Source organism: Podarcis liolepis (genome assembly GCF_965112155.1).
Source record: "Podarcis liolepis genome assembly, chromosome: W".
Classification (NCBI taxonomy): domain Eukaryota; kingdom Metazoa; phylum Chordata; class Lepidosauria; order Squamata; family Lacertidae; genus Podarcis; species Podarcis liolepis.
The window spans coordinates 10,206,610-10,231,393 of record NC_139568.1 but is presented as its reverse complement, the minus strand read 5'-3'; the positions used below and the strand labels follow the sequence as shown (position 1 = coordinate 10,231,393).

General features: G+C 41.1%; 2 protein-coding genes across 3 annotated transcripts in view; both read left to right on the top strand.

Moving 5' to 3' along the window:
* The window catches only part of LOC310697678 (uncharacterized protein), a 154,900-nt gene extending 141,240 nt beyond the window's left edge, over positions 1-13,660 (top strand). Inside the window, exons 1-2 of one of the 2 annotated variants that reach the window (XM_083484369.1) lie at positions 11,759-11,779; positions 11,887-13,660. In XM_083484369.1, the coding sequence (XP_083340495.1) occupies positions 11,997-13,070 (1,074 nt within the window). In that variant the 5' untranslated portion in view covers positions 11,759-11,779; positions 11,887-11,996 and the 3' untranslated portion in view covers positions 13,071-13,660. Of the gene's footprint in view, positions 1-11,758; positions 11,780-11,879 lie in introns of those variants that run through there. The other variant, XM_083484368.1, reaches the window with a different exon arrangement.
* LOC310697679 (uncharacterized protein) overlaps positions 1-24,784 on the top strand; it is a 454,726-nt gene that overhangs the window by 98,438 nt on the left and 331,504 nt on the right. The window contains exon 2 of the mRNA XM_083484370.1: positions 11,722-11,890. The gene's annotated coding sequence lies outside the window, so the exon portion shown is untranslated. The remainder of the gene's footprint in view (positions 1-11,721; positions 11,891-24,784) is intronic.

Below are 24,784 nucleotides of genomic sequence, written 5' to 3'. Positions count from 1 at the left end.
GCAAAATCAAAATCTAACCAAAGATGGCAGACTACCTAAAACCTTCTTTGAACTGACTGACAATATGGACTTGATTGACATTTGGAGGACAAAGAACCCTCTAGGTAAAGAAGGAACATTCTTTTCCGAAGTTCATTTGTCATGGACAAGAATAGACCAAATTTGGACATCTAGAGGACTGGCACCCAAGACCACGAAAGTGGAAATCTGCCCAAAAACCTGCTCCGACCATAACGCCTTGAAAGTGGAACTGAGACTTACTTCAGCCGGTTCCTTCAGATGGAGAATGAATGACACTCTGTTAAGAGACCAAGAGATTGTTAAAAAGGCCCAAAAAGCTTTAAAGGACTACTTTGAAATAAATTTGAACACCTCGGTGGAAAAGAGAATAATCTGGGACGCAAGTAAAGCTGTAATGAGAGGGTTTCTGATACAACAGAACACGATTAAGAAAAAACTCTGGAATGGAAAAAAGGACAAGATATTAGAGAAGATAAGAGATGGAGAGGAAAAATTGAGATCAAAACCAAAATCTAAGGAGATTCTCAGAGAAATTAAGTTTTATCAAGCACAATATGCGAAATTAATAAATCAAGAAGTGGAATGGAAAATCAAACAAATGAAACAAAGATCTTTTGAATCGGCTAATAAATGTGGAAAACTGCTAGCGTGGCAGTTGAAAAGGAGACAAAAATTGAACTTTGTAACCAATCTGGAGGTGGAGGGTAAAAACATACAGAAACCGGAAGAAATAAGAAAGTGTTTCCAGAAATACTTCAAAAAACTCTACACGCAAGGGCCTCAGGAAATGACTGAGATAGAACAATTTCTAAAAGCTAAGGGATTACCAAAACTATCTCAAGAAAAGAGGACAATTTTAAACCACCAAATAACACAACAGGAAATTGAGAGTGCCATCCAGAATATGCAACTTGGTAAATCTCCAGGCCCAGATGGACTTACCTCCAAGTATTATAAGACTTTAAAAGACTACTTGATACAGCCATTAATGGAGGTTTGTAACCAGATTATGGAGGGGAAGAAGACACCGGAAACGTGGAAAGAAGCCTTCATCACATTGATTCCCAAATTGGAAGCTGAAAAGACTCAACTAAAGAACTACCGTCCCATCTCTCTTTTAAATGTGGATTATAAAATCTTTGCAGACATCTTGGCAAGTAGGTTTAAGAGAGTGCTAAATGAAGTAATTCACAAGGACCAGGCAGGCTTTCTCCCAGGCAGACATTTGTTTGATAACACTAGGAACATTGTTGATATCTTGGAACTTCTGCAAACAAATATTAATACAAAAGCAGTGTTAATTTTTATTGATGCGGAGAAAGCCTTTGACAATATTTCCTGGAAGTTTATGAAGAAAAATTTGGAAGGGTTGGGAGTGGGACAGGGGTTCGAAAATGGTATAGATGCAATTTACTCAGAACAAAAAGCTAAACTGATAGTGAACAATGTGGTGACAGATGAGTTTAAAATTCAAAAAGGAACACAACAGGGGTGTCCCCTATCCCCTCTTTTATTTATCTCAGTCCTGGAGGTGTTTTTGAATATGATAAGGGAGGACCGGTTGATAAAAGGAATACAGGTCGGAGAGAAACAATATAAACTGAAAGCTTTCGCAGATGACTTGGTTTTAACATTACAGGAGCCAGAATCTAGCACAAAAAGAGTTTTAGAATTGATCCAAGAGTTTGGTCGGGTGGCGGGATTCAAGCTGAATAAGCAAAAAACCAAGGTTCTGGTTAAAAACTTGACACCTTTAGAGACAGATGAATTTCGGAAGGAAACAGAATTATCTGTGGTTAAAAAAGTGAAATACCTGGGAATTAATTTGTCTTCCAGAAACTTGAATTTGCTTAAGGACAATTATGAAAAAAGTTGGTTAGAAGTTAAAAAAGATCTAGAAATTTGGTCAAGATTGAAACTTTCCTTGTTGGGCAGAATCGCAGCAGTAAAAATGAATGTATTGCCAAAGATGCTGTTTTTGTTTCAGGCCCTTCAGATTGTGGACAGACCTGAATGTTTTGGCAAGTGGCAGAGGGACATTTCGAAGTTTGTTTGGCAGGGCAAAAAGCCCCGAATAAAATTTAAAATACTAACTGATGCAAAAGAAAGAGGGGGGTTTGCCCTGCCAGACTTAAGGTTATATTATGAAGCTGCAGCCTTCTGCTGGTTGAAAGATTGGCTGCTTTTAGAAAATACTGATGTCCTGGATCTAGAAGGGTTTGATAATGCTTTTGGGTGGCATGCATATTTGTGGTACGACAAGGTTAAGATTCATAAAACATTCAAAAACCATATTGTCAGAAAAGCAATATTTATGGTCTGGATAAAATACAAAGACTTATTGGAAAGTAAGACCCCGAGGTGGCTATCACCAGTGGAGGCCAAGGCCCGAAAAAACCCCAATATGGAGACCGGCTGGTTGAAATATTGGGAAATGCTAGAAAAAATAGGCGATAAATGGAGGTTACAGAGCTATGAAAAAGTAAAGCATAAGGTCCAAGACTGGTTTCATTATGCTCAAATTCAAGAGATTTTTAAATTGGACAAAAAAACAGGATTCCAGGTGGAAAAATCGAAATTAGAGACAGAACTGCTAGAACCAAAGACAAAGGTACTTTCGAGAATGTACAACTTGCTGCTTAAGTGGAACACTCAGGACGAGACAGTTAAATCCGCCATGATAAAATGGGCTCAAGACATTGGGCACAACATCATGTTTGATGACTGGGAAAGGTTATGGACCACCGGTATGAAATTCACGGCATGTAGTGCATTGAAAGAAAATATTTTGAAAATGACATACAGGTGGTACATGACCCCAGTTAAACTTGCTAAAATATACCACTTGTCTGATAACAGATGTTGGAAATGTAAGGAGGCGGAAGGGACATTCTTTCACCTCTGGTGGACATGCCCAAGGGTAAAGGCTTTCTGGGAAATGATTTACAATGAGTTAAAAAAGGTATTTAAGTATACCTTTCCCAAGAAACCAGAGGCCTTCCTTTTGGGCATTGTCGGCCAGAATGTGCTAAAGAACGGCAGAACCTTTTTTATGTATGCAACAACAGCAGCAAGAATACTTATTGCAAAGCTTTGGAAGACACAAGATTTGCCCACACTGGAAGAATGGCATATGCAATTGATGGACTATATGGAACTGGACGAAATGACTGGCAGAATCCGAGATTTGGGAAAAGAGACAACGGAGGAGAACTGGAAAAAATTTAAGGACTATTTACAAAAACATTACAAGTTATATGATTGTCAATAATTTGCATAAACTGAAAAACCAAGCTTCAGCAATAAGATTTTTTATATTGGAAATTAAGATATGACTAAGAGAGGACTAAAGTTTAAAATAATATTGTGTTTAGATTAAAGTAAAAGTAAATTGAAAATAAGTATTTTGAACCTAAAAGACAATTACTTGAAAGTATTAATAACACATGAAACAAGATATTAATTTGCTGACATTTTATTGTTAAGAAAGCAGGGTGTGGGAGACGTGGGGAAGTCCAGCAAGTTATGGGAAAATGTAATAGAAAGGTGGATTCTATTTGTTTCTTTTTTCTGTTTTTTTTTCTTTCTTTCTCTCTTGTTGTTTGATATGTATCTGGAAAAAAGCAATAAAAATATATTAAAAAAACAAAACAAAAGTAGTGTCTCTGTGTGTGGGGGATTTTAATGTTGATTTGCAAGGGGGAAATAGTTCCAAAAAGGGAAAAGGTGTGAAGTTTAAAAAACTATGTGGAAAGTTTGGATTATTGGAACTTAATGATGGCTGGGAACTTCATGATGGCTGGGAGTTTGTTAAGAGGGAGATAGTAAAAGCACAACGTCAGGCAATACCAATGAGACGGAAACATGGAAGGTGCCTAAAGAAGCCAGGGTGGCTATCTAAAGAACTTTTAACTGAATTAAGATTAAAAAAGGATGTGTACAAAAAATGGAAAAGGGGGGAAACCACCAAAGAGGAATTCAAACAAATAGCCAGCACGTGTAGACACAAAGTCAGAAAAGCTAAAGCACAGAATGAACTCAGGCTTGCTAGAGAGGTTAAAAGCAACAAAAAAGGCTTTTATGGGTATGTTCGTAGCAAAAGGAAGAACAAAGAAACAGTGGGGTCACTCAGAGGAGAAGATGGTGAAATGCAAACAGGGGACACAGAAAGGGCTGAACTCCTCAATGCCTTCTTTGCCTTAGTCTTCTCCGATAAAGAAAACAATGCCCGACCTGAAGAATTTGGAGCAAATGATTCAGCAAAGGAAACACAGCCCAGAATAACTAAGGAGATAGTACAAGAATATTTGGCTAGTTTAGATGCATTCAAGTCTCCAGGGCCAGATGAACTGCATCCAAGAGTATTAAAAGAACTGGCAGATGTGATCTCAGAACCACTGGCAGTCATCTTTGAGAATTCCTGGAGAACAGGCAAAGTCCCGGCAGACTGGAGGAGGGCAAATGTTGTCCCTATTTTCAAAAAGGGGAAAAGAGAGGACCCAAATAATTACCGCCCAGTCAGTCTGACATCAATACCAGGGAAGATTCTGGAGCAGATCATTAAGCAAACAGTCTGTGAGCACCTAGAAAGGAATGCTGTGATCACCAATAGTCAGCATGGATTTCTGAAAAATAAGTCATGTCAGACTAACCTGATCTCGTTTTTTGACAGAATTACAAGCCTGGTAGATGAAGGGAACGCAGTGGATGTAGCCTACCTTGATTTCAGCAAGGCATTTGACAAGGTGCCCCATGATATTCTTGTAAAGAAGCTGGTAAAATGCGGTCTTGACTCTGCTACCACTCAGTGGATTTGTAACTGGCTGACTGACCGAACCCAAAGGGTGCTCATCAATGGTTCCTCTTCATCCTGGAGAAGAGTGACTAGTGGGGTGCCACAGGGTTCTGTCTTGGGCCCGGTCTTATTCAACATCTTTATCAACGACTTGGATGATGGACTCAAGGGCATCCTGATCAAATTTGCAGATGACACCAAACTGGGAGGGGTGGCTAACACCCCAGAGGACAGGATCACACTTCAAAACGACCTTGACAGATTAGAGAACTGGGCAAAAACAAACAAGATGAATTTTAACAGGGAGAAATGTAAAGTATTGCACTTGGGCAAAAAAAATGAGAGGCACAAATACAAGATGGGGGACACCTGGCTTGAGAGCAGTACATGTGAAAAGGATCTAGGAGTCTTGGTTGACCACAAACTTGACATGAGCCAACAGTGTGACACGGCAGCTAAAAAAGCCAATGCAATTCTGGGCTGCATCAATAGGAGTATAGCATCTAGATCAAGGGAAGTAATAGTGCCACTGTATTCTGCTCTGGTCAGACCACACCTGGAGTACTGTGTCCAGTTCTGGGCACCACAATTCAAGAAGGACACTGACAAACTGGAACGTGTCCAGAGGAGGGCAACCAAAATGGTCAAAGGCCTGGAAACGGCTAAGGGAGCTGGGCATGTTTAGCCTGGAGAAGAGGAGGTTAAGGGGTGATATGATAGCCATGTTCAAATATATAAAAGGATGTCACATAGAGGAGGGAGAAAGGTTGTTTTCTGCTGCTCCAGAGAAGCGGACACGGAGCAATGGATCCAAACTACAAGAAAGAAGATTCCACCTAAACATTAGGAAGAACTTCCTGACAGTAAGAGCTGTTCGACAGTGGAATTTGCTGCCAAGGAGTGTGGTGGAGTCTCCTACTTTGGAGGTCTTTAAGCAGAGGCTTGACAACCATATGTCAGGAGTGCTCTGATGGTATTTCCTGCTTGGCAGGGGGTTGGACTCGATGGCCCTTGTGGTCTCTTCCAACTCTATGATTCTATGATTCTATGATTCTATGATTCTAACTTTGGATGGAGTTGTTCCCCAAGGATCACTCATATTCATTTTATTCTAGCCCATATGGAACATTCTCAAGATTGGATGGTATCTTAATATCGCAATAGGCTAGGGAATGGGTGAAGGGGGACTTCCGGGGTGGCGCCACCGGCAATGGCGGACTCCCTCTGAAACGGAAGGACAAGCTCCGCGAGAAACGGGTCTTTCCCGCTATGGCGAAGCGGGGACCCTTTAGAAATCACAGGCGGATGAAGCCTGTGACCTTGGGACTCGGCGGGCACCCTTAGCGCCCCCCCAACCCGCAAAGGAACCCAATAACGGGCTCCGAAGCGAAGAGGGGGAAGTGGCGCGGTGCTGAGAGTCTACCGCTATTTCCGTGGAGCGAAGCCGCACAGCCGCTGCCGGGGAGCGCTGCCTTCTTCCTGGACAATTTGGATTCTAAAAAAACAACCATCGTGAGTACCTAAACCTTGGAAAATCGATTCACAATTTAAGGAATTGGGAAAGAAAGGAATCGGGCTCAAAATTCATTACAATTCAGCACTGAAACGGAAGGTCTAACAGGAAGTCAACCTTCCGTTTTTCTGTAGTCGGAACAAAGCAAAGACAAAGTAAACTGGAGTCTTGAAAATCATTTTAAAGGAGCGGATTTCATCGCCTAAAATAGCTGAACCCCCCCCCCCTTCGGCAGCAGGAGGAGAAGGGGGTACTTTCTTTGAACTGTTTTAACCTGCAGAAGTAAGTTTAAAATAAAGTAATTTTCCACCGTCCTGACCCAGGGAGCGGGGTGTCAGGACTGACGTTTGAAGCTCATTGACCAGGACAGAAGCTGTTTGGCAGATAGCTAAAAGAAGGGAAAAAACTGGAATTCCACTGTCTTTTTTTTGCAACTTAAAAATAACATCGATAGACAAAGTATCTAAAAGTAAAAGAAACTTTGGGGCTGGATTTGTAATTAGCAACAGAAGTTTTCCCTCTTGGGGGGGGGGGATAGTGAAACTGTAACTAGGGAATTTCCAGCCGCTACAGTACAACCCGTGGGAATTGAGTGGTGACCTTGAAGGACAATGTGCTCAGAAATGTTGTGCGCTTTTCTCAAAACAAATGCTTTACTGGAAGAAATTCATGAGGGAATGAATTTGATGACTGATTTGGTTGGAAATCTTAAGCAGAATGTGGGAAATCTTGGACAGGCATTTAAGAGCCTCGGATATAAGATCACCAGGTTAATGTGCCAGCTTAATGGGATAAATGGACTGACAAACCTGGGACCTGGGGGAAGGGACGTTGGATGAAGACTTTAATCTTTTGTTATTAGGACAATTTTATATAATTGATGAATATTAGAAGGATGCATGAAATGAAATTGCTTGGCTCTGGTATAAAAGTTTAAGGGATTAGGAAAGAATATAACGGTTAAGAGAAGTTATCAAAAATAAAATTTAGGTTAAGGTTTTTTATAAGACAATGAGGAGAATAGAGTAAGGTAATGTAATGAAAGATTAGAATAGGGTAAAAACTTGATGGTAAGGATTTGTTGAACTAACAAATTGAACTGGAATACAAAAAAGGGAGGGATGAGGAGGTCTGGGGAAATAAGTGTATGAAGATATGTTACGAAAATTAATGTGTTTTTAACTGTTTCTATTTTCTATGTTTTTTTCTTTTTTCATTTGTCTTGTTATAATTTGGAAACTTTAATAAAATATCATTTTTTAAAAAAGGGAATGGGTGAAGGGAATGGATATCGAAATGATTAAGATCACTGACCATGCCCCCATATCTGCGTTCCTTCAAATAGGTCATATTTAATAGGTCCTATTCTTGGAGGTTTAACCCTTGGTCGGTAGCTGATGAGCGGAGTAAGGTTAAAATTAAAATAGCGTTAGAGAGGTATTTTGAGGAAAATAAAGACCCAGATACCCCATTAACAACAAAATGGGAAGCAATGAAGGCAGTCATTAGGGGAGAATGTATTCAGAACTTGTCAATGTTTAAAAAAGGGAAAGATAGAAGGATTAGGCAAGTAGAAGAGGAGATCAGGATACTGGAGGAGAAATTTAGGATGTCTAAGCAAAAGGATAAGGAAAAATTAGACCAAAAGAGAGAAGAGTTGAAAGTTCTAGATATAAATAGAACTACATTAAAGATATGGTACAGTAAACAAAAATATTATGAATTTGAAGGGAAAGGAGGGAAAATATTGGCAAATAAAATTAAGAATTATCAGGTAAGGAAAAATATTAGAGCTATTAGAGATAATAAAGGGGAATTGGAAACAGACCCTAAGAAGATATTGGAGACCTTTTTAGGTTTCTAGAATAGATTGTATGCAAATAAAGGAATTAAGGACGAAGAGGTGGATCAATTTTGTGAAGGATTGGAACTCCCAGAATTAAATGAAGAAAATAGAAGGGAATTGGATAAGGATATATCAGAGGAGGAAGTTAGATCAGCAATCGACTCTATGAATGTGCAATCGGCACCAGGACCGGATGGGTTCAATGTGATGTTCTATGAGCATTATAAGGATATATTGGTGCCACATATGACTGTACTGTACCAAAGAATTTTGAATGGAGCTTCAACCCCACCAACCTGGTTGGAGTCAAGGTTGGTATTGATTCCCAAACCAGGGAAAGATCAAACCCTGCCGGATTTGTATAGGCCAATATCTATTACTAATATGGATTATAGAATATTTGCTAAAGTTATGGCAATAAGGCTAAAAAAATGTATCGTACAATTGGTGGGGAAAGAGCAATTTGGGTTTATGCCCCCAGAAGTATTTGGTGGAGGCAGTCAGGAAGGTGATGAGTATGATGTATTTAGCGAAAAATGAAGATTTGCCTCTCACTCTCATGCCATTGGATATATATATAAAGCATTTGGTTTGGTGGTGTCAGGGAACTGCCATCGGCTCAGAGGTGAGAGGGGGAAGGGCAGATGGATTAGTGAGTGAGCAAGACATGGGATAGAGGCGTTCTGCATTGTAAAGGTTTTTGCACCAATAATAAAGCTTTTGAAAAGACCAGTGAGGGATCTTGCCTGATCGCTCTCAAGCAACCACCTGATAGCCGTAACAGCAATCTGAGAGTCCCCGACGTTGCTCGAGGGTAGCCGTGTGAAGGCAGCACGAGTTGGAGCAGGAAACGGTGATGCGAGCATTAATGGAGCAAAACCGAGACCTGGAGGCACACGTCGCGATGCTGTCAGCCTGGTTGGAGGAGAGGCGAGCACAGGATGGTCAGGTCAGAGCCACCCCTATCGGAAGGAAGGTCCCAGGGATAGTGAATAAGTTTGGAGGAAAGCCCCAAGATTACAACGCGTTTAGAACAGAGATACAATATGCGTTGGAATTGCAAGAAGGGGAGTTTGCTAGCAACCGGGGGAAAGTTGCTTTTGTAATTGGACATCTTGAGGGGTGTGCTCGCGAATGGATTAGACCGCTCATAGTAGCGGGGAACGATGCTTTGAAAGACCTGGACAAATTTTATCAGGCGATGGACGCTATGTTCTCCAGTGAGGCGGAGGGGAGTGTGACACGAAGGGAGCTGCTGAATTTCAAGCAGGGGTCTCTGACCGTCAGGAGCTACTGGTCGCGTTTCGCGATGCTAGTGCACAAGCTAGGCTGGGACCTAGACACTGAGCCCCTGCAAGCTCTGTTTGAGGCAAGTTTGAATCCCGAGGTAAAAGATGAATTATCCAGAGCCCCCCGCGTGCGTTCCATGGATGAGTTAACTAAAGCGGCATTGGCCATTGGGGTACGGCAGGAGGTGCACGCTCAGGAAAGGCAGGAAGCCAGAGGGGAGCGTTTCCATGGCAGCTGCATTCCTGAGATGCCAACAGGGACTTCCCACAGTCTGCCGCCAGCCGAGCCAATGGAAATCGATGTAGCCTGCGCGCGCAAGTTTTCAAACGCCGGTGAGCTCAGGAAGAAAGAGGGGAGGGACTGGAAAACTGCCAAAAAAATGTTTCATCTGTCAGCGTCCTGGACATTTCGTGAAGGCCTGTCCCTAGAAAAAAGCCTGACAAGGCATGATGGGGGCAGCAGGCAAAGAGGAGGAGGGAGAGAAGGCTCAGGTGCAGGTAAACGAAAGAGCCTGGTTGCAGACCAACAGGGGCAGCAGCCAGGCAGGCGACCAGTAGAAGAGCCCCCACCAGACCCTCCCAAGGCAGGCATAGCAGTTCAAGTGGTCCTGGAGCTTCCTAATGGGCACCCAGTAGAAATCCAAGCGTTGTTGGATTCGGGCGCGTCGTGTAATTTTTTTCAGCAGAGACTTCGCTCTGTAGCACCAGCTACACCTGTTGCCACTAGATTTCCCCTTGCAAGTGACCACCATTGATGGCAGAGAGCTACTGGGGGGGGGAGTGACACAGCAGACACCCCCGATGAGGATGAGGGTTTCTAGGCACACGGAAACCATTGCCTTTCGCGTGGCCACACTGACGGGACCCCCCCCATTATACTGGGAATGAGTTGGTTGGCACTCCATGACCCAGTGGTGTCGTGGCATCAACGATCCCTCACCTTTGGGTCGGCTCACTGCTTGGAACATGGCCTGGGGGGGGAAGGAACCAAGAATGACTATGGCCAGGGTTGCTGGGGTGACTCTGGAGGAGAAGGGGTGCGTTCCATCACAATATGCGGATTTGAAGGAGGTGTTCAGCAAGAGAGAGGCTGACAAGCTGCCCCCCCACAGGCCCTATGACTGCCAGATTAACCTGGTCCCAGGGGCCAAGCTGCCGGTGGGTAAGCTGTATTCAATGTCCGACCAAGAGATGCAAGAGTTGAGGCAGTTTATTGACAAGAACTTAAAGAGGGGTTTTATAAGGGAATCCAAGGCCGTAGGGGGAAGCCCAGTATTCTTTGTGGACAAGAAGGGGACTAATCAACCCTGCTTGGTCGCGGATTATCAGATCATCAATTCCATGACGGAACCCATAGCCCTTCCCATGCCCAGAATTGACGATGTTCTGACGCTTGTTAGGCAGGGGAATTTTTTTACCAAGCTGGACCTCAGGGGAGGCGTACAATCTGATTAGAGTGAAAGAGGGAGACAAATGGAAGACGACTATGTTCACCCCCCTGGGGGCATTTGAATATCTTGTCATGCCGTTTGGATTACAAGGGGGCAGCGCCTGCTTTCAAGCCTTTATGCACCACGTGTTGGGTCCCCTGTGTGAGGAGAACCTGAGCTTACAGGGCTAAACAGCTCAGAGTGTACGCCCTGCCTACTGTGGGGAGGGGGGAGATTCTGCATCATATCCGAGAGTCTCAACCCTTTCTTCTGTCTCTCTACTTTCGCTTTTGAAGAGAGCGGACGTGTTTTTCACGATGTCCGCTGTGATAGATAATGGATAGTTTTCTGCTGTGAATAAACTGCTTTTAGCTGCTAAGATCCTGAGTGGACTTTATTTAAGCACACTGAAGAAAGCACTGGAGTTTGCAGCTTTCTCTTACCGCTGCTGAACTCTGTTTTGCTCAGAGCATTGGAATGCGGAGCTTGGAGAATGCCGAGGCCTGGCAGCAGAGCTGCGCAGAGGGAGCGTGCCGGGCTCCAAGATTTATCTGAGCAATAAATCAACCTAAGACCCTGCTGTACAGGAATTGTGTGGCCTTGTTCGATGATGTTTTAATGTTCTCGGAAAATGAAGCACAGCATGTGAAAGACGTCAGGCAGGTGCTAGAGAGATTAAAGAAGCATCAGTTGTGGGTCAAGCTGGAGAAATGCCAGTTCCATGCTCGGGAGGTCGAGTTCCTGGGGTACCGACTGTCGGACAAGGGGCTGGTCATGGACCCGGAGAAGGTGAAAGCAGTGCTAGAGTGGAACAGCCCCAAGACAAGCAGAGCTAGCAGGGCAGCAGTTGAAGAAGGAGCAAAAAGGGTTTTCTTGTGTGTGTGTGTTTCTTTGTGGCTGATTAGCTGTTCTCCCTGTGCAAAGGTCAGAGGGGGCAGGGTTTCTGTTGAGGCAGGTGATTAGCTGTGGGAGGAGCTTATCAGAGCTAGCAGGGCAGTTTGATCCATCTTTTAGATTTAGGGGAGCTAGTCTCAAACATTTGATGGGGGAGACCTAGGTTTTTTTTGTGGGGGGAGTTATTTGTCCTGTCTTCACGCTTTTTATGATGGAGGACCGCTGTAGCCACCCCCAACGACACGTTCTCAAGATGGAGGGGGAGGGAACAGCTGCAGTCGCCTGCGGTTCCTGCGCAATGTTTGCCATCTTGCCAAAGGTTGCAGGCAGCTTTACCTGCAGCAATTGCATGTTGATTGCCCTCTTAAAAGACAAAGTCCAGCAACTGGAGGAACGTGTAGCTACGCTCCAAAGAATTAGAAAGCTGGAGCTCTTCTTGGAAGCAACAGAGCACACCGTCTCCACCAAGGAGGAGACAGGGGACTCCCCTGAGAAAGAGGCTAGTTCACCAACACAGGAGCCAGATATATGGAGAAACGTGACTCAAAGAAGTAGGAGGCCCAGGGTTCGCTCTGATTGTTTAGAAATACACAATCGCTTTGAGGTCCTCTCCCCTAGCATGGAAGATGAAGAGCAGACTCCATTTGAGGATCTCTCCCTCATTACAGTCGATCATGTTTATGAAGACGAGCAGCAAAGTCAGTCCTCAGGGAATGTGCAGGCGACCTTGGAAGGGACAGCTCACGGAAGAACCCCGACCAAACCTAAGAGGAGGCGTGTAGTGGTGATAGGGGATTCCCTACTGAGGGGAACAGAAGCAGTGATCTGTGGGCCTGACAAGATGTCTCGGGAAGTGTGCTGTCTCCCCGGGGCTAAGATCCAAGATGTAACTGAACGACTGCAAGGAATCATAAAACCCACTGACAAATACCCCTTCCTCTTGGTTCATGTGGGAACGAATGACACTGCAAGCAATAGCCTCCAGAAGATCAAAAGAGACTACGAGGCTCTGGGCAGGAAATTGAAGCAACTAAATGCACAAATTGTCATCTCATCTGTCCTCCCAGTTGAACAACGTGGCCCAGGGAGAGAGGGAAAAATAGTGGAAGTGAACAGCTGGCTTCGCAAATGGTGTAAACAGGAACGGTTTGGATTCTTAGATCACGGACTGCAGTTTGTTGAAGGTGGACTTCTGGCAAGTGATGGGCTGCACCTCACAACGGTTGGGAGAAATGTTTTTGCCAAAAATCTCAGAAACCTCATCAGGAGGGCTTTAAACTGACTAATGTGGGGGAGGGAGACAGTGCTCCTGAAGGTAGGAGTCTATCAATTGATGAAGATGATCATCCAAATGTCATAGACCAAATGGAGCAAACAGCATGCAGACCTAGTGGTGGGAGGAAAAAATTCTTAAATAAGAGACACGGGGGAATGATTAATGGACTTCAATGTCTGTACACTAATGCGCAAAGCATGGGAAATAAACAAGATGAGCTTGAGCTCTTGGTACAGCAAACTAAATATGACATAATAGGCATCACTGAAACCTGGTGGGATAAGTCCCACGATTGGAATGTAATAATGGGGGGATACAATCTATTTCAGAGAAACAGACCAGACAAGAAAGGAGGAGGAGTGGCGTTATATGTCAGGGATGTGTATACCTGTGAAGAGATCCAAGATTTAGAACCTCAAAGCCAAAGTGAGAGCATTTGGGTCAAAATTAAGGGAGAGAAGAATAACAGAGACCTCATTGTGGGAGTTTACTATAGATCCCCAAGCCAAACGGAGGACATAGATGATGCCTTCCTGGAACAGATGGCCAAGCATGCAAAAGGAAGGGAGATAGTAGTAATGGGGGACTTCAGTTACCCAGATATTTCTTGGATGTCAAACTCAGCCAAGAGCATAAGGTCAAACAGATTCCTCACTGGCCTTGCAGACAACTTCATTTTTTTAAAATAAATATTTATTAAGTTTTCACAAATTTTAAAAACACATACAATACACACAATACAAAGATACACATACAATAACAAACAAACACGTATAATTTCAACTCCTTTTTTTTCCTTAAACTTACTTCATCGACTTCCCCATACCTCCCCTTTCTGCATTCCAATTCCCAAAATTATTTCAGCAAATCCTTCCCCTTAATTTTATCCGATTTTTTCCTTTTCTTTTCTTTTACTTATTCTTTAACAGCTGTAATCCCTTACTTTATATAACCACAACATTTTAACATTCATTAATTTTGCAATATTTCTTAAGATAAATTTTAAATTTCTTCCAATCTTCTTCCGCCGTCTCTTTCCCCTGGTCTCGGATTCTGTCAGTCATTTCAGCCAGTCCCATGTAGTCAATCACCTTCATCTGCCACTCTTCCAAGGTGGGTAGATCTTGTGTCTTCCAATACTTTGCTATGAGTATTCTTGCTGCTGTTGTAGCATACATAAAGAATGTTCTGTCCCTCTTTGACACCAATTGGCCAACAATGCCCAAGAGAAAGGCCTCTGGTTTCTTAGGAAAAGTACATTTAAGTACCTTTTTCATTTCATTATATATCATTTCCCAGAAGGCTTTAATCTTCGGGCACGTCCACCAAAGGTGAAAGAAAGTACCTTCAGTTTCTTTACATTTCCAACATTTATTATCGGGCAAATGGTAGATCTTTGCAAGCTTGACTGGGGTCATGTACCACCTGTAAATCATTTTCATAATATTCTCTCTTAAGGCATTACATGCCGTAAATTTTATACCGGTGGTCCACAACTGTTCCCAGTCGGCAAACATGATGTTATGACCAATGTCTTATGCCCACTTAATCATGGCTGATTTAACTGTTTCATCTTGCGTATTCCATTTCAGCAACAAGTTGTACATTCTTGACAAATTCTTAGTATTGGGTTCTAACAGTTCTGTTTCTAATTTTGTTTTCTCCACCTGAAAGCCAATTTTCCTGTCCTGTTTATAAACCTCCATTATTTGGTAATAATGGAGCCAATCTCGTACTTTAACCTTCAATTTCTCATAACTCTGTAATTTCAATTTATCACCCTCTTGTTCCAAAATTTCCCAATATTTTGGCCATTTGGCCTCCATATTGAGCTTTTTCACGGCTTTCGCCTCCATCGGCGACAGCCACCTTGGGGTTTTATTTTCCAACAAGTCTTTATATCTAATCCAAACATTGTATAGTGCTTTCCTAACAATATGGTTTTTAAAAGCTTTATGAGCTTTAACCTTGTCATACCATATATATGCATGCCATCCGAATACATTGTTAAAACCTTCCAAATCCAAAATGTCTGTATTCTCAAGAAGTAGCCATTCTTTCAACCAGCAAAAGGCTGCTGATTCATAATAAAGTTTAAGGTCTGGCAGGGCAAATCCCCCTCTTTCCTTTGCATCAGTTAAAATCTTAACTTTTATTCTGGGTTTTTTGCCCTGCCAGACAAACTTCGAAATATCTTTCTGCCACCTCTTGAAACAATCCATCTTGTCCACAATTTGCAATGTTTGAAATAAAAATAACATTCTAGGCAATACATTCATCTTAATAACAGCAATTCGGCCTAACAAGGAAAGCTTCAAATTTGACGATGTTTCTAGATCTTTTTTTACTTCTGTCCAGCATTTCTCATAGTTATCTTTAAATAGATTCACATTCTTAGATGTCATATTAATCCCCAAGTATTTCACCTTCTTAACCACAGTTAATCCTGTTTCATTCTGGAACCTCTCCCTTTCAATAACTGTTAAATTTTTCTCCAATACCTTAGTTTTTTGTTTGTTCAACTTAAATCCTGCAACTTGACCAAATTCTTGAATCAATTCTAAAACCCTTTTCGTACTAGTGTCTGGCTCTTGTAAAGTAAGTACCAAGTCATCTGCAAAGGCCCTCAATTTGTACTGTTTAGCTCCGACCTGTACCCCTTTAACCAGCTGGTCCCTTCTAATCATATTTAGCAAAACCTCCAGGACCGATATGAAAAGTAATGGGGAAATTGGGCACCCCTGTCGTGTCCCTTTTTCTATTTTAAATTCTTCCGTTATCACATTATTTACAATTAATTTAGCCTTTTGTTCTGAATATATTGCACCCATACGTTCTCAAATCCTTGTCCTACCCCCATCCCATGTAGATTTTTCTTCATAAAACTCCAAGAGATATTGTCGAAGGCTTTCTCTGCGTCCACAAATATCAGTACTGCTTTATTGTTTATGTTCACTTCTAATAGTTCCAAAATGTCTATTATATTCCTCACATTGTCTGACAAATGCCTTCCTGGGAGAAAGCCTGCTTGGTCCTTATAAATCTCTTCCATCAGTAGTTTTTTCAATCTTTTTGCCAAAATGTCTGCAAAAATTTTATAATCCACATTGAGTAATGAAATGGGGCGGTAGTTCTTAAGCTGAGTCTTTTCAGTCTCTGTTTTCGGTATAAGTGTAATATAAGCTTCTTTCCACGATTCTGGTGCCCTTTTCCCCTCCAAAATTTCATTGCAGACTTCCTTCAAAGGTTGTAATAACCACTCCTTCAAGGCTTTGTAATATCTGGAAGTCAACCCATCCGGTCCTGGAGATTTGCCCAATTGCATGTTTTGAATGGCACCTTCTATCTCTTGTTCGGTTATTTTCTGATTCAGATCTATTTTATTTTGATGAGAGATTTTTTGTAATCCATATTTCTTTAGAAACTCATCTATGTCCCCTTCTTTCTGCGGCCCTTGCGAATAAAGTTTTTTAAAGTAACTTTGGAAACAGTTTCTAATCTCATTTGGCTTATAGATATTCCTTCCTTCAACCTCTAAGCTTGTAACCGTATTTAATTTTTGTCTTTTCTTCAATTGCCAAGCCAGAAGTTTGCCACATTTATCTGCAGATTCAAATGTCCTTTGTCTCATTTGTTTAATCTTCCATTCTATTTCTTGATTTGTCAATTCCATATATTGCGTCTGGTATAACTTAATTTCTCTCAAGATCTCTTGGGACTTTGGTTTAGATCTCAATTTCTTTTCTCCTTCTTTTATCTTTTCCAAAATCTTAACCTTTTTCTCATTTTGGCTTCTCTTCTTTATTGTATTTTGTTGTATCAAAAATCCTCGCATAACAGCTTTACTTGCGTCCCAAATTACTCTTTTTTCAACATCTGTTTTTAAATTTATTTCGAAATAGTCTCTCAAGGTTTTTTGGGCCTTTTTGTAGATCTCTTCATCTCTGAATAAGGTGTCATTCATCCTCCATCTGAAGGAGCCAGCTGTTGTTAACTTCATCTCCATCTTTACAGCATTGTGGTCGGAGCAGGTTTTGGGGCAGATTTCCACTTTCTTTATCTTTGGAGCCATCCCACTAGTAACCCATATTTGGTCAATTCTAGTCCATGTCGCCTGGGATTTTATGTTGAGAAATTTGGAATTCATGGATGTGGGTCAAGAGTTTTGGAATGGGATAAAGGCAATATATACAGAACAGAAGGCGAAGTTGATAATAAATAATGTTATCAATGAAGATATAAAAATATCTAAAGGAACAAGGCAGGGCTGCCCGCTTTCTCCGCTCCTCTTCATAGTTGTCTTGGAGGTCCTACTAAATGCGATAAGGCAAAATAAACAAATTAAGGGAATAACATTAGGTTCAAACGAATACAAAGTTAAAGCTTACGCTGACGATGTGGTCTTAACGGTAGAAGAACCTACAGATAGCATAAAGGGAATTTTGGAAGAGATGGAGGAATTCGGGAAGCTAGCAGGATTCAAACTGAATAAGAGCAATACTAAAATGATCGTTAAAAATCTGGACCAAGATAAGATACAACTATTACAACAACAAACAGAAATCGAAGTCGTCAATAAGGTAAAATACCTAGGTCTTTGGCTCACCAATAAAAATATTGAGTTATACCAAAATAATTACATCCCGGTGTGGAACGAAATTAAAAAAAATCTGGAGATCTGGGCCAGGATGAAACTATCTTTCTGGGGAAGAATATCTATGGTCAAAATGATGATACTCCCTAAAATGCTATTCCTATTCCAAACGATACCCATAATAAAAGGCACAAAAAACTTTAAAGAATGGCAAAAGGCGATCTCCAGATATGTCTGGGAAGGAAAGAAGCCCAGAATTAAGTTTAAGTTATTAACAGATATAACAGAAAGAGGGGGCTTTGCCTTACCAGACATGAGATTGTATTATGAGGCCGCATGCCTTTGCTGGATAAAAGAGTGGATAAAGCTGGAAGACACAGAGTTATTGGATCTAGAAGGGTATAAGAACAGATTTGGGTGGCATGCATACCTGTGGAGGGATAAAATAAGAGTACATAAGGGATTTTGCAACCATATCTTTAAGGGTCCTTTGATAGAGATCTGGAATAGGTATAAGAATATATTAGAACCAAAAACCCCACACTGGCTGTCCCCATTAGAGCTGATAAGTGTAAAAAAAGTTAATATGGAGAAAAAATGGGGCAGGTATGGAGAAATGGTAATGAAGGAAGGAGCGAAGTGGAAAATAAAACCATATGATCAGGTTAAAATATTTACATATGACTGGCTGAGCTACTTCCAGATAAACGAAATATTTAAAAAAGAGGTGAAGGAAAGGGGCTATGAAGAAAAGGTATCGATATTTCAGAGGGAGATAATAAATAATGATCGTAAAAATCTGTCAAAAATGTATAAAATATTGTTAGAATGGAACATGAAAGATGAGAAAGTAAAAAATGTGATGAGTCAATGGGCAAAGGACTTCGGCTATGATATTCAACTAGAGAATTGGGAAAAATTGTGGAGAGTGAATATAAAGTTTACAGCATGTGTGTTACTAAGGGAAAACATGATGAAGATGCTATTTAGATGGTATATGACACCCGTAAAACTAGCTAAGATGTATAAAACAGACAACAAATGCTGGAAATGCAGACAAAAAGAAGGAACGTTCTATCATCTATGGTGGGAGTGTATGAAAGTTAAAGGCTTCTGGGATGAAATTTATAATGAAATGAAAAAAATACTAAGCTATACTTTCGTAAAGAAACCTGAAGCTTTTCTATTAGGCATGGTGGGAAAAGACATCAAAAGAAAGGATTGTAAAATCTTCCAGTATGCGGTAACGGCAGCTAGAATTGTGGTAGCGCAGAAGTGGAAGCAGGAAGAAAGCCCAACGATAGCAGAGTGGAGACTAAAACTGATTGAATATGCTGAGCTGGATAAATTAACAGGGAAAATTAGATATATTAAGGATCAAAAGTTTATTAATGACTGGGGGAAATTTGTGGGTTATCTGGAGAACAAATGTTTAGTAAATACAACGCTAGTGGGATTTAAAGAGGCACTGTAAAGCATTAAGAAGTATTGCCTATTGGAAATAATGCATGAAGGGAGGTATGAATGGCAGAATGAACGATTGGAATGTGTTATAAAGAAACAAATACGAATGAATGTCAACGACGCTGAAGGAAGTCTAAAATGTATGAGATGTACGAAATACGAATATAATGTATATATATGGAATATCAATAAAATTTTAAAATGCAAAAATAAAAATAAAAATTCTAGTCCATGTCATCATAGCTTCAGAAAAGAAAGTTCCCTCTCTCTCGAGAGGGTTCTTTGTTCTCCAGATGTCAATCAAGTCCATGTTTTCAGTCATTTCAAAGAAAGTCTTTGGTAGTCTCCCATCTTTGGAGACTACCTGTCTTTGTGCTTTGTCCATATTTGTAGATACTACTCCGTTCATGTCCCTCATCAAAATTGAATTGTAATCCAAGTAATCCAGTAAGGTCTCATGCAACTTCTTAAAGAATTCAGACTTCCCCTCGTTTGGTGCATAAATTCCCACGATCAGAAATTTTTCTCCTTGAACTTGAATTTCAATTGCCAAAAATCTTCCTTGTTCATCTTTGAACACCAATTTCGGTAATAATTTTTCTTTTGCATAAATCACAACTCCTCTTTTCTTGACTTTATCAGATGAAATAAATTCTTGTCCTAATCTTTTGTTAATAAGTAATTTTCTATGCAGCCTCGTGACATGTGTTTCTTGTAAACAAATCAAGTCCAGACTTCCGGAGGCGGCGCGTTCAGCAATGGCGGTCCTCTTCAGCTGCTGAAGAGGGGCTCCGCGGAAAAGGGTCGTGCGCTGCGGCACAGCGACGACCCAGTTAGAGAAACCACGAGTAGAGTGAGCTCGTGGCCGTGGGGTTCGGCGGGCACCAGAAGCGACCTCGGAAACGCAGAAGAGACCCCGTAAGGGGTATCGGAACGTGGAGGGGGTAGCGGTGCTGTGAATCCATCGCTCTTTCCGTGGAAGTGAAGCCGCGCGGCTGCTGCTGATCAGCGCTGACCTTTCTTCCTTCAACAACTGAACTGAAACAACTTACTCGTGAGTAAGAAATTTGAAGCTTTATATGAACTAAATCTGGAGAAATTTGGCTGAAAGCGGGAGACGCTAAAAAGGAAGTCAGTCTTCCGGCTCTGTTTAAAGTATCGAGCAAAGTCCCTTTAAAGCTGAAGCGCTGAAAGGAACTTAAAAGGAGTTGGAATTTACTCTGCAAATCCGGCTTTGATTGACTAAAAGTTAAAGAAAGGACATAACAGTTTTATAAGTGAGCTAAGTTTATGACCCTCTTTCTTTTCCCCTGTGGATTACAAAGTTTTGAAACCCTGCTCTCGGTCTGACCGGATACAAGTAACATCGGACTGCGGTAACTGTAGACAAAGTTATAAGTTACATTGGGCTACTTTGTAAGTTGGAAAAAGGAACTGTTGCAAGCACCTTGGCAAAGAACTTTTATTCTCTGCAGTTTAAACTGAAGGTGAGGGGTTCCCCCCCTGCTTTGGATAATATCTTTTGTTTGTGGGAACTTAATGGTGGAAATTTCCTATCCTTCTCCCTAATTTTCAGGGAGCTCCCCCTGCTGGATTGTGGAATTATTAGCCTCTGAGAACTGCTACTGGTCTTGGAATTTTTCTGTCTGGATGTTTACTTTTTTTGGAATTACTTTTCCCATGGGATTTACAATTTGACCTTGACACTGGGACAGCTGTGGAATGAGTGGTACAGCAAAAACAAGGGCTGCAAAGAAAGCAAAACAAACTGAACTTTTGCAATCAACTCTGCCTGTGCAGCTACGCAGATCATCTGTCCCAATTTTGACAGGTCTGCAGGAAGGACAATCTATACAGCCTACTCTTGGAGAGATGGCTGCTGGAGGGATAGACCCTGTCTCTAAAGAAATATTGTAGCAGTTGGCAGCACTGAATAAGAAAGCTGATGAACAAGCAGCTAGGTTTGATGAACAAGCTGCTAAATTTGACCAGGTAACAGCCTCAATTAATAAATTGACAGACCAAGTCACTAAAAATACACAGGCAATAGGTAACATTGAAAAGATTACAACAGAAAATCGAAAATTAGTTCAGGAAGTAAACACAAAAGCAGACGAAAATAAAAAGAGGATAGAGGAATTAAGAGGCGAAGTTAGACCACTGAGTAGACAGGTTACTGAACAACAGGTGTACCTGTCCCTTGCAGAACTGAAAAACAGGGAAAATAACCTCAGAATTAGAAACATCCCAGAATCAGAAAAAGAGGACCTGATTGGATTTTTGACAACAGAAATATCCAAATTCTGGGGTCTGGCAGAAGAGAAAGACTTTAAAATTGTCACCGCTTTTAGACTAGGAAGAGTGGCTAAGAAGGATAAACCAAGAGATTGCCTGATCATTTTGAGATCTAGGCAAGAAAAAGAAAATATACTCGGCTTGCATTTTAAAAATTCATTGGTGATTCAGGGAAAAAAGGCAGAAATCTTTAGAGATATACCAAAACAGCTTCTGGATTTAAGAGCCACATATAAAGACCTAGCAAGCTTACTGAGAAACAACACAATCCTATACAGGTGGGAATTCCCTCAAGGACTATCTTTTACTTTGAAAGGGGTGAAGGTAAGAATCAGAACAGCAGAGGAGCAAGAAAAGTTCCTAAACGACCACGGGGAAGACCTTCGGAAAGGAATAGCAGGCGTCTGGCCACCTCCTTCGTTTGGATTGAATCCGGTTCCACCTCCAGACAAAAACGACAAAGGAGACACCCCAGCAGGCCAATAACTAGTCCGAGATGTCTCTACAGCTTCTCAGTTGGAACATTAATGGCGCAAATTCTCCCGAAAAAAGGAAAAAGATTTTTCATATTTTGAGAAAAGAACAATTAGACATTATTTGCCTTCAAGAAACACATGTGACTAGGCTCCATAGGAGAGTGTTAACCAACAAGAGACTAGGCCAAGAATTCATCTCATCAGATAAGGTTAAAAAAAGAGGAGTAGTGATTTATGCAAAGGAGACCCTAGTACCAAAATTGATTTTTAAAGATGAACAAGGAAGAATTCTGGCGATTGAAATTCAAGCACAAGGAGAGAAATTTTTGATTGTAGGAATCTATGCACCAAACGATGGGAAATCGGAATTTTATAAGAAGCTGCATGAGACAATGTTGGACTACATTGACTATACTAACATCATTTTGATGGGTGATATGAATGGAGTTGTCTCCACATACATGGATAAGTCACAAAATCAGAACTTGACCAAAGATGGCAGACTCCCAAAGACTTTCTTTGAACTTACAGACAATATGGATTTGATTGATATCTGGAGAACAAAGAACCCTCTAGGTAAAGAAGGAACATTCTTTTCTGAGGCCCATCTTTTGTGGACAAGAATCGACCAAATTTGGACATCTAGAGGACTGGCACCTAAGACAAAAAAAGTAGAGATCTGCCCTAAAACCTGCTCCGACCACAACGCCTTGAAAATAGACTTAAGACTTACACCAGCTGGATCCTTCAGATGGAGAATGAATGACTATTTGTTTAGAGATCAGGAGATTGTGAAGAAGGCCCAAAAAACGCTGAAAGATTATTTCGAAATAAATTTGAATACTTTGGTGGAAAAGAAAACAATCTGGGACGCAAGTAAAGCTGTTATGAGAGGGTTCCTGATACAGCAGAATTCTATCAAGAAAAAACTCTGGAATGGTAAAAAGGACAAGATTTTGGAGAAGATAAGAGACGGAGAGAAAAAGCTGAGATTAAACCCAAAATCAAAAGAAGTTTTAAGAGAAATAAAATTCCATCAAGCACAATATGCGAAATTGATAAATCAAGAAGTCGAATGGAAAATTAAACAGATGAAACAAAGATCATTCGAATCTGCAAATAAATGTGGGAAGCTGCTGGCATGGCAGCTGAAAAAGAGACAAAAATTGAACTTTGTTACCAATCTGGAGGTTGAAGGAGAATGTATTCAGAAACCAGAAGATATTAGAAAGTGTTTCCAGAGATATTTTAAAAAACTGTTTACTCAAGGACCCCAAGTTGAGACTGAGATAAATAATTTTCTAAGAAGCTATGGCCTGCAAAAACTAACACAAGACAAGCAAACAGCTCTGAATTACAAAATAACACAACAGGAGATTGAAAGTGCCATTCAGAACATGCAATTAGGCAAATCTCCAGGCCCAGATGGACTTACCTCCAAATACTATAAGACATTGAAGGAATATCTGGTCCAGCCATTAATGGAGGTATGTAACCAAATTATGGAAGGGAAGGGGGCACCCGAATCGTGGAAAGAGGCATTCATCACCTTGATCCCAAAATTGGAATCTGAAAAGACTCAACTTAGGAACTATCGCCCCATCTCACTCCTAAATGTGGATTACAAAATTTTTGCTGACATTTTGGCAAACAGATTGAAAAAAGTTTTAAATGAAGTAATTCATAAAGACCAAGCAGGCTTTCTCCCTGGCAGGCACTTGTCTGACAACACTAGGAATATCATTGATGTTCTGGAGTTATTACAGACAAATTTGAACACGAAGGCAGCTTTGATCTTTATAGACGCCGAGAAAGCCTTTGATAATATATCTTGGAAATTTATGAAGAAAAATTTGGAAGGGATGGGAGTGGGAAGGGCGTTTCAAAATGGTATTGAAGCAATTTATTCAGAGCAAAAAGCTAAATTGATAGTAAACAATGTGGTGACAGAGGAGTTTAAAATTGAAAAAGGGACACGACAGGGGTGCCCCTTATCACCCTTGTTATTTATTTCTGTCCTGGAGGTGTTGCTGAACATGATTAGGAAGGACCAGCGGGTGGAAGGAATACAGGTCGGAGAAAAACAATATAAACTGAAGGCCTTTGCAGACGATTTGGTTTTGACATTACAGGAGCCAGAAGTTAGTACAAAAAGAGCTTTAGAACTAATTTCTGAGTTTGGTCGGGTGGCGGGATTCAAGCTAAACAAACAAAAAACCAAGGTTTTGGCAAAAAATTTGACACCTTCAGAAATAGATGGGTTTCAGAAGGAAACAGAATTAAATGTCGTTACAAAAGTGAAATACCTGGGGGTTAATCTGACTGGGAGAAATTTGAATTTGTTCAAAGACAATTATGAAAAATGTTGGTCGGAAATTAAAAAGGACCTAGAAACATGGTCAAGATTGAAACTTTCCTTGTCGGGTAGAATTGCAGCAGTTAAGATGAATGTATTGCCAAGAATGTTGTTTTTGTTTCAAACCCTTCAGATCGTGGACAGAGTGGAATGTTTTGGAAAGTGGCAGAGGGACATTGCGAAGTTTGTCTGGCAGGGCAAAAAGCCCCGAATAAAATTTAAAATATTAACAGATGCAAAGGAAAGAGGGGGGTTTGCCCTGCCGGACCTAAGATTGTATTATGAAGCTGCATCTCTCTGCTGGATGAAAGATTGGTTTCTGTTAGAAAACACTGATGTCCTAGATCTGGAAGGGCATAGTAATGCTTTTGGGTGGCATGCATATCTTTGGTACGACAAGGCAAAGTCTCATAAACTGTTTAAAAACCATATTGTCAGGAAAGCTCTATTCATTGTCTGGACTAAATACAAGGACTTATTTGAAAGTAAGACCCCGAGGTGGTTATCACCGGTGGAGGCTAAGGCTATAAAATTA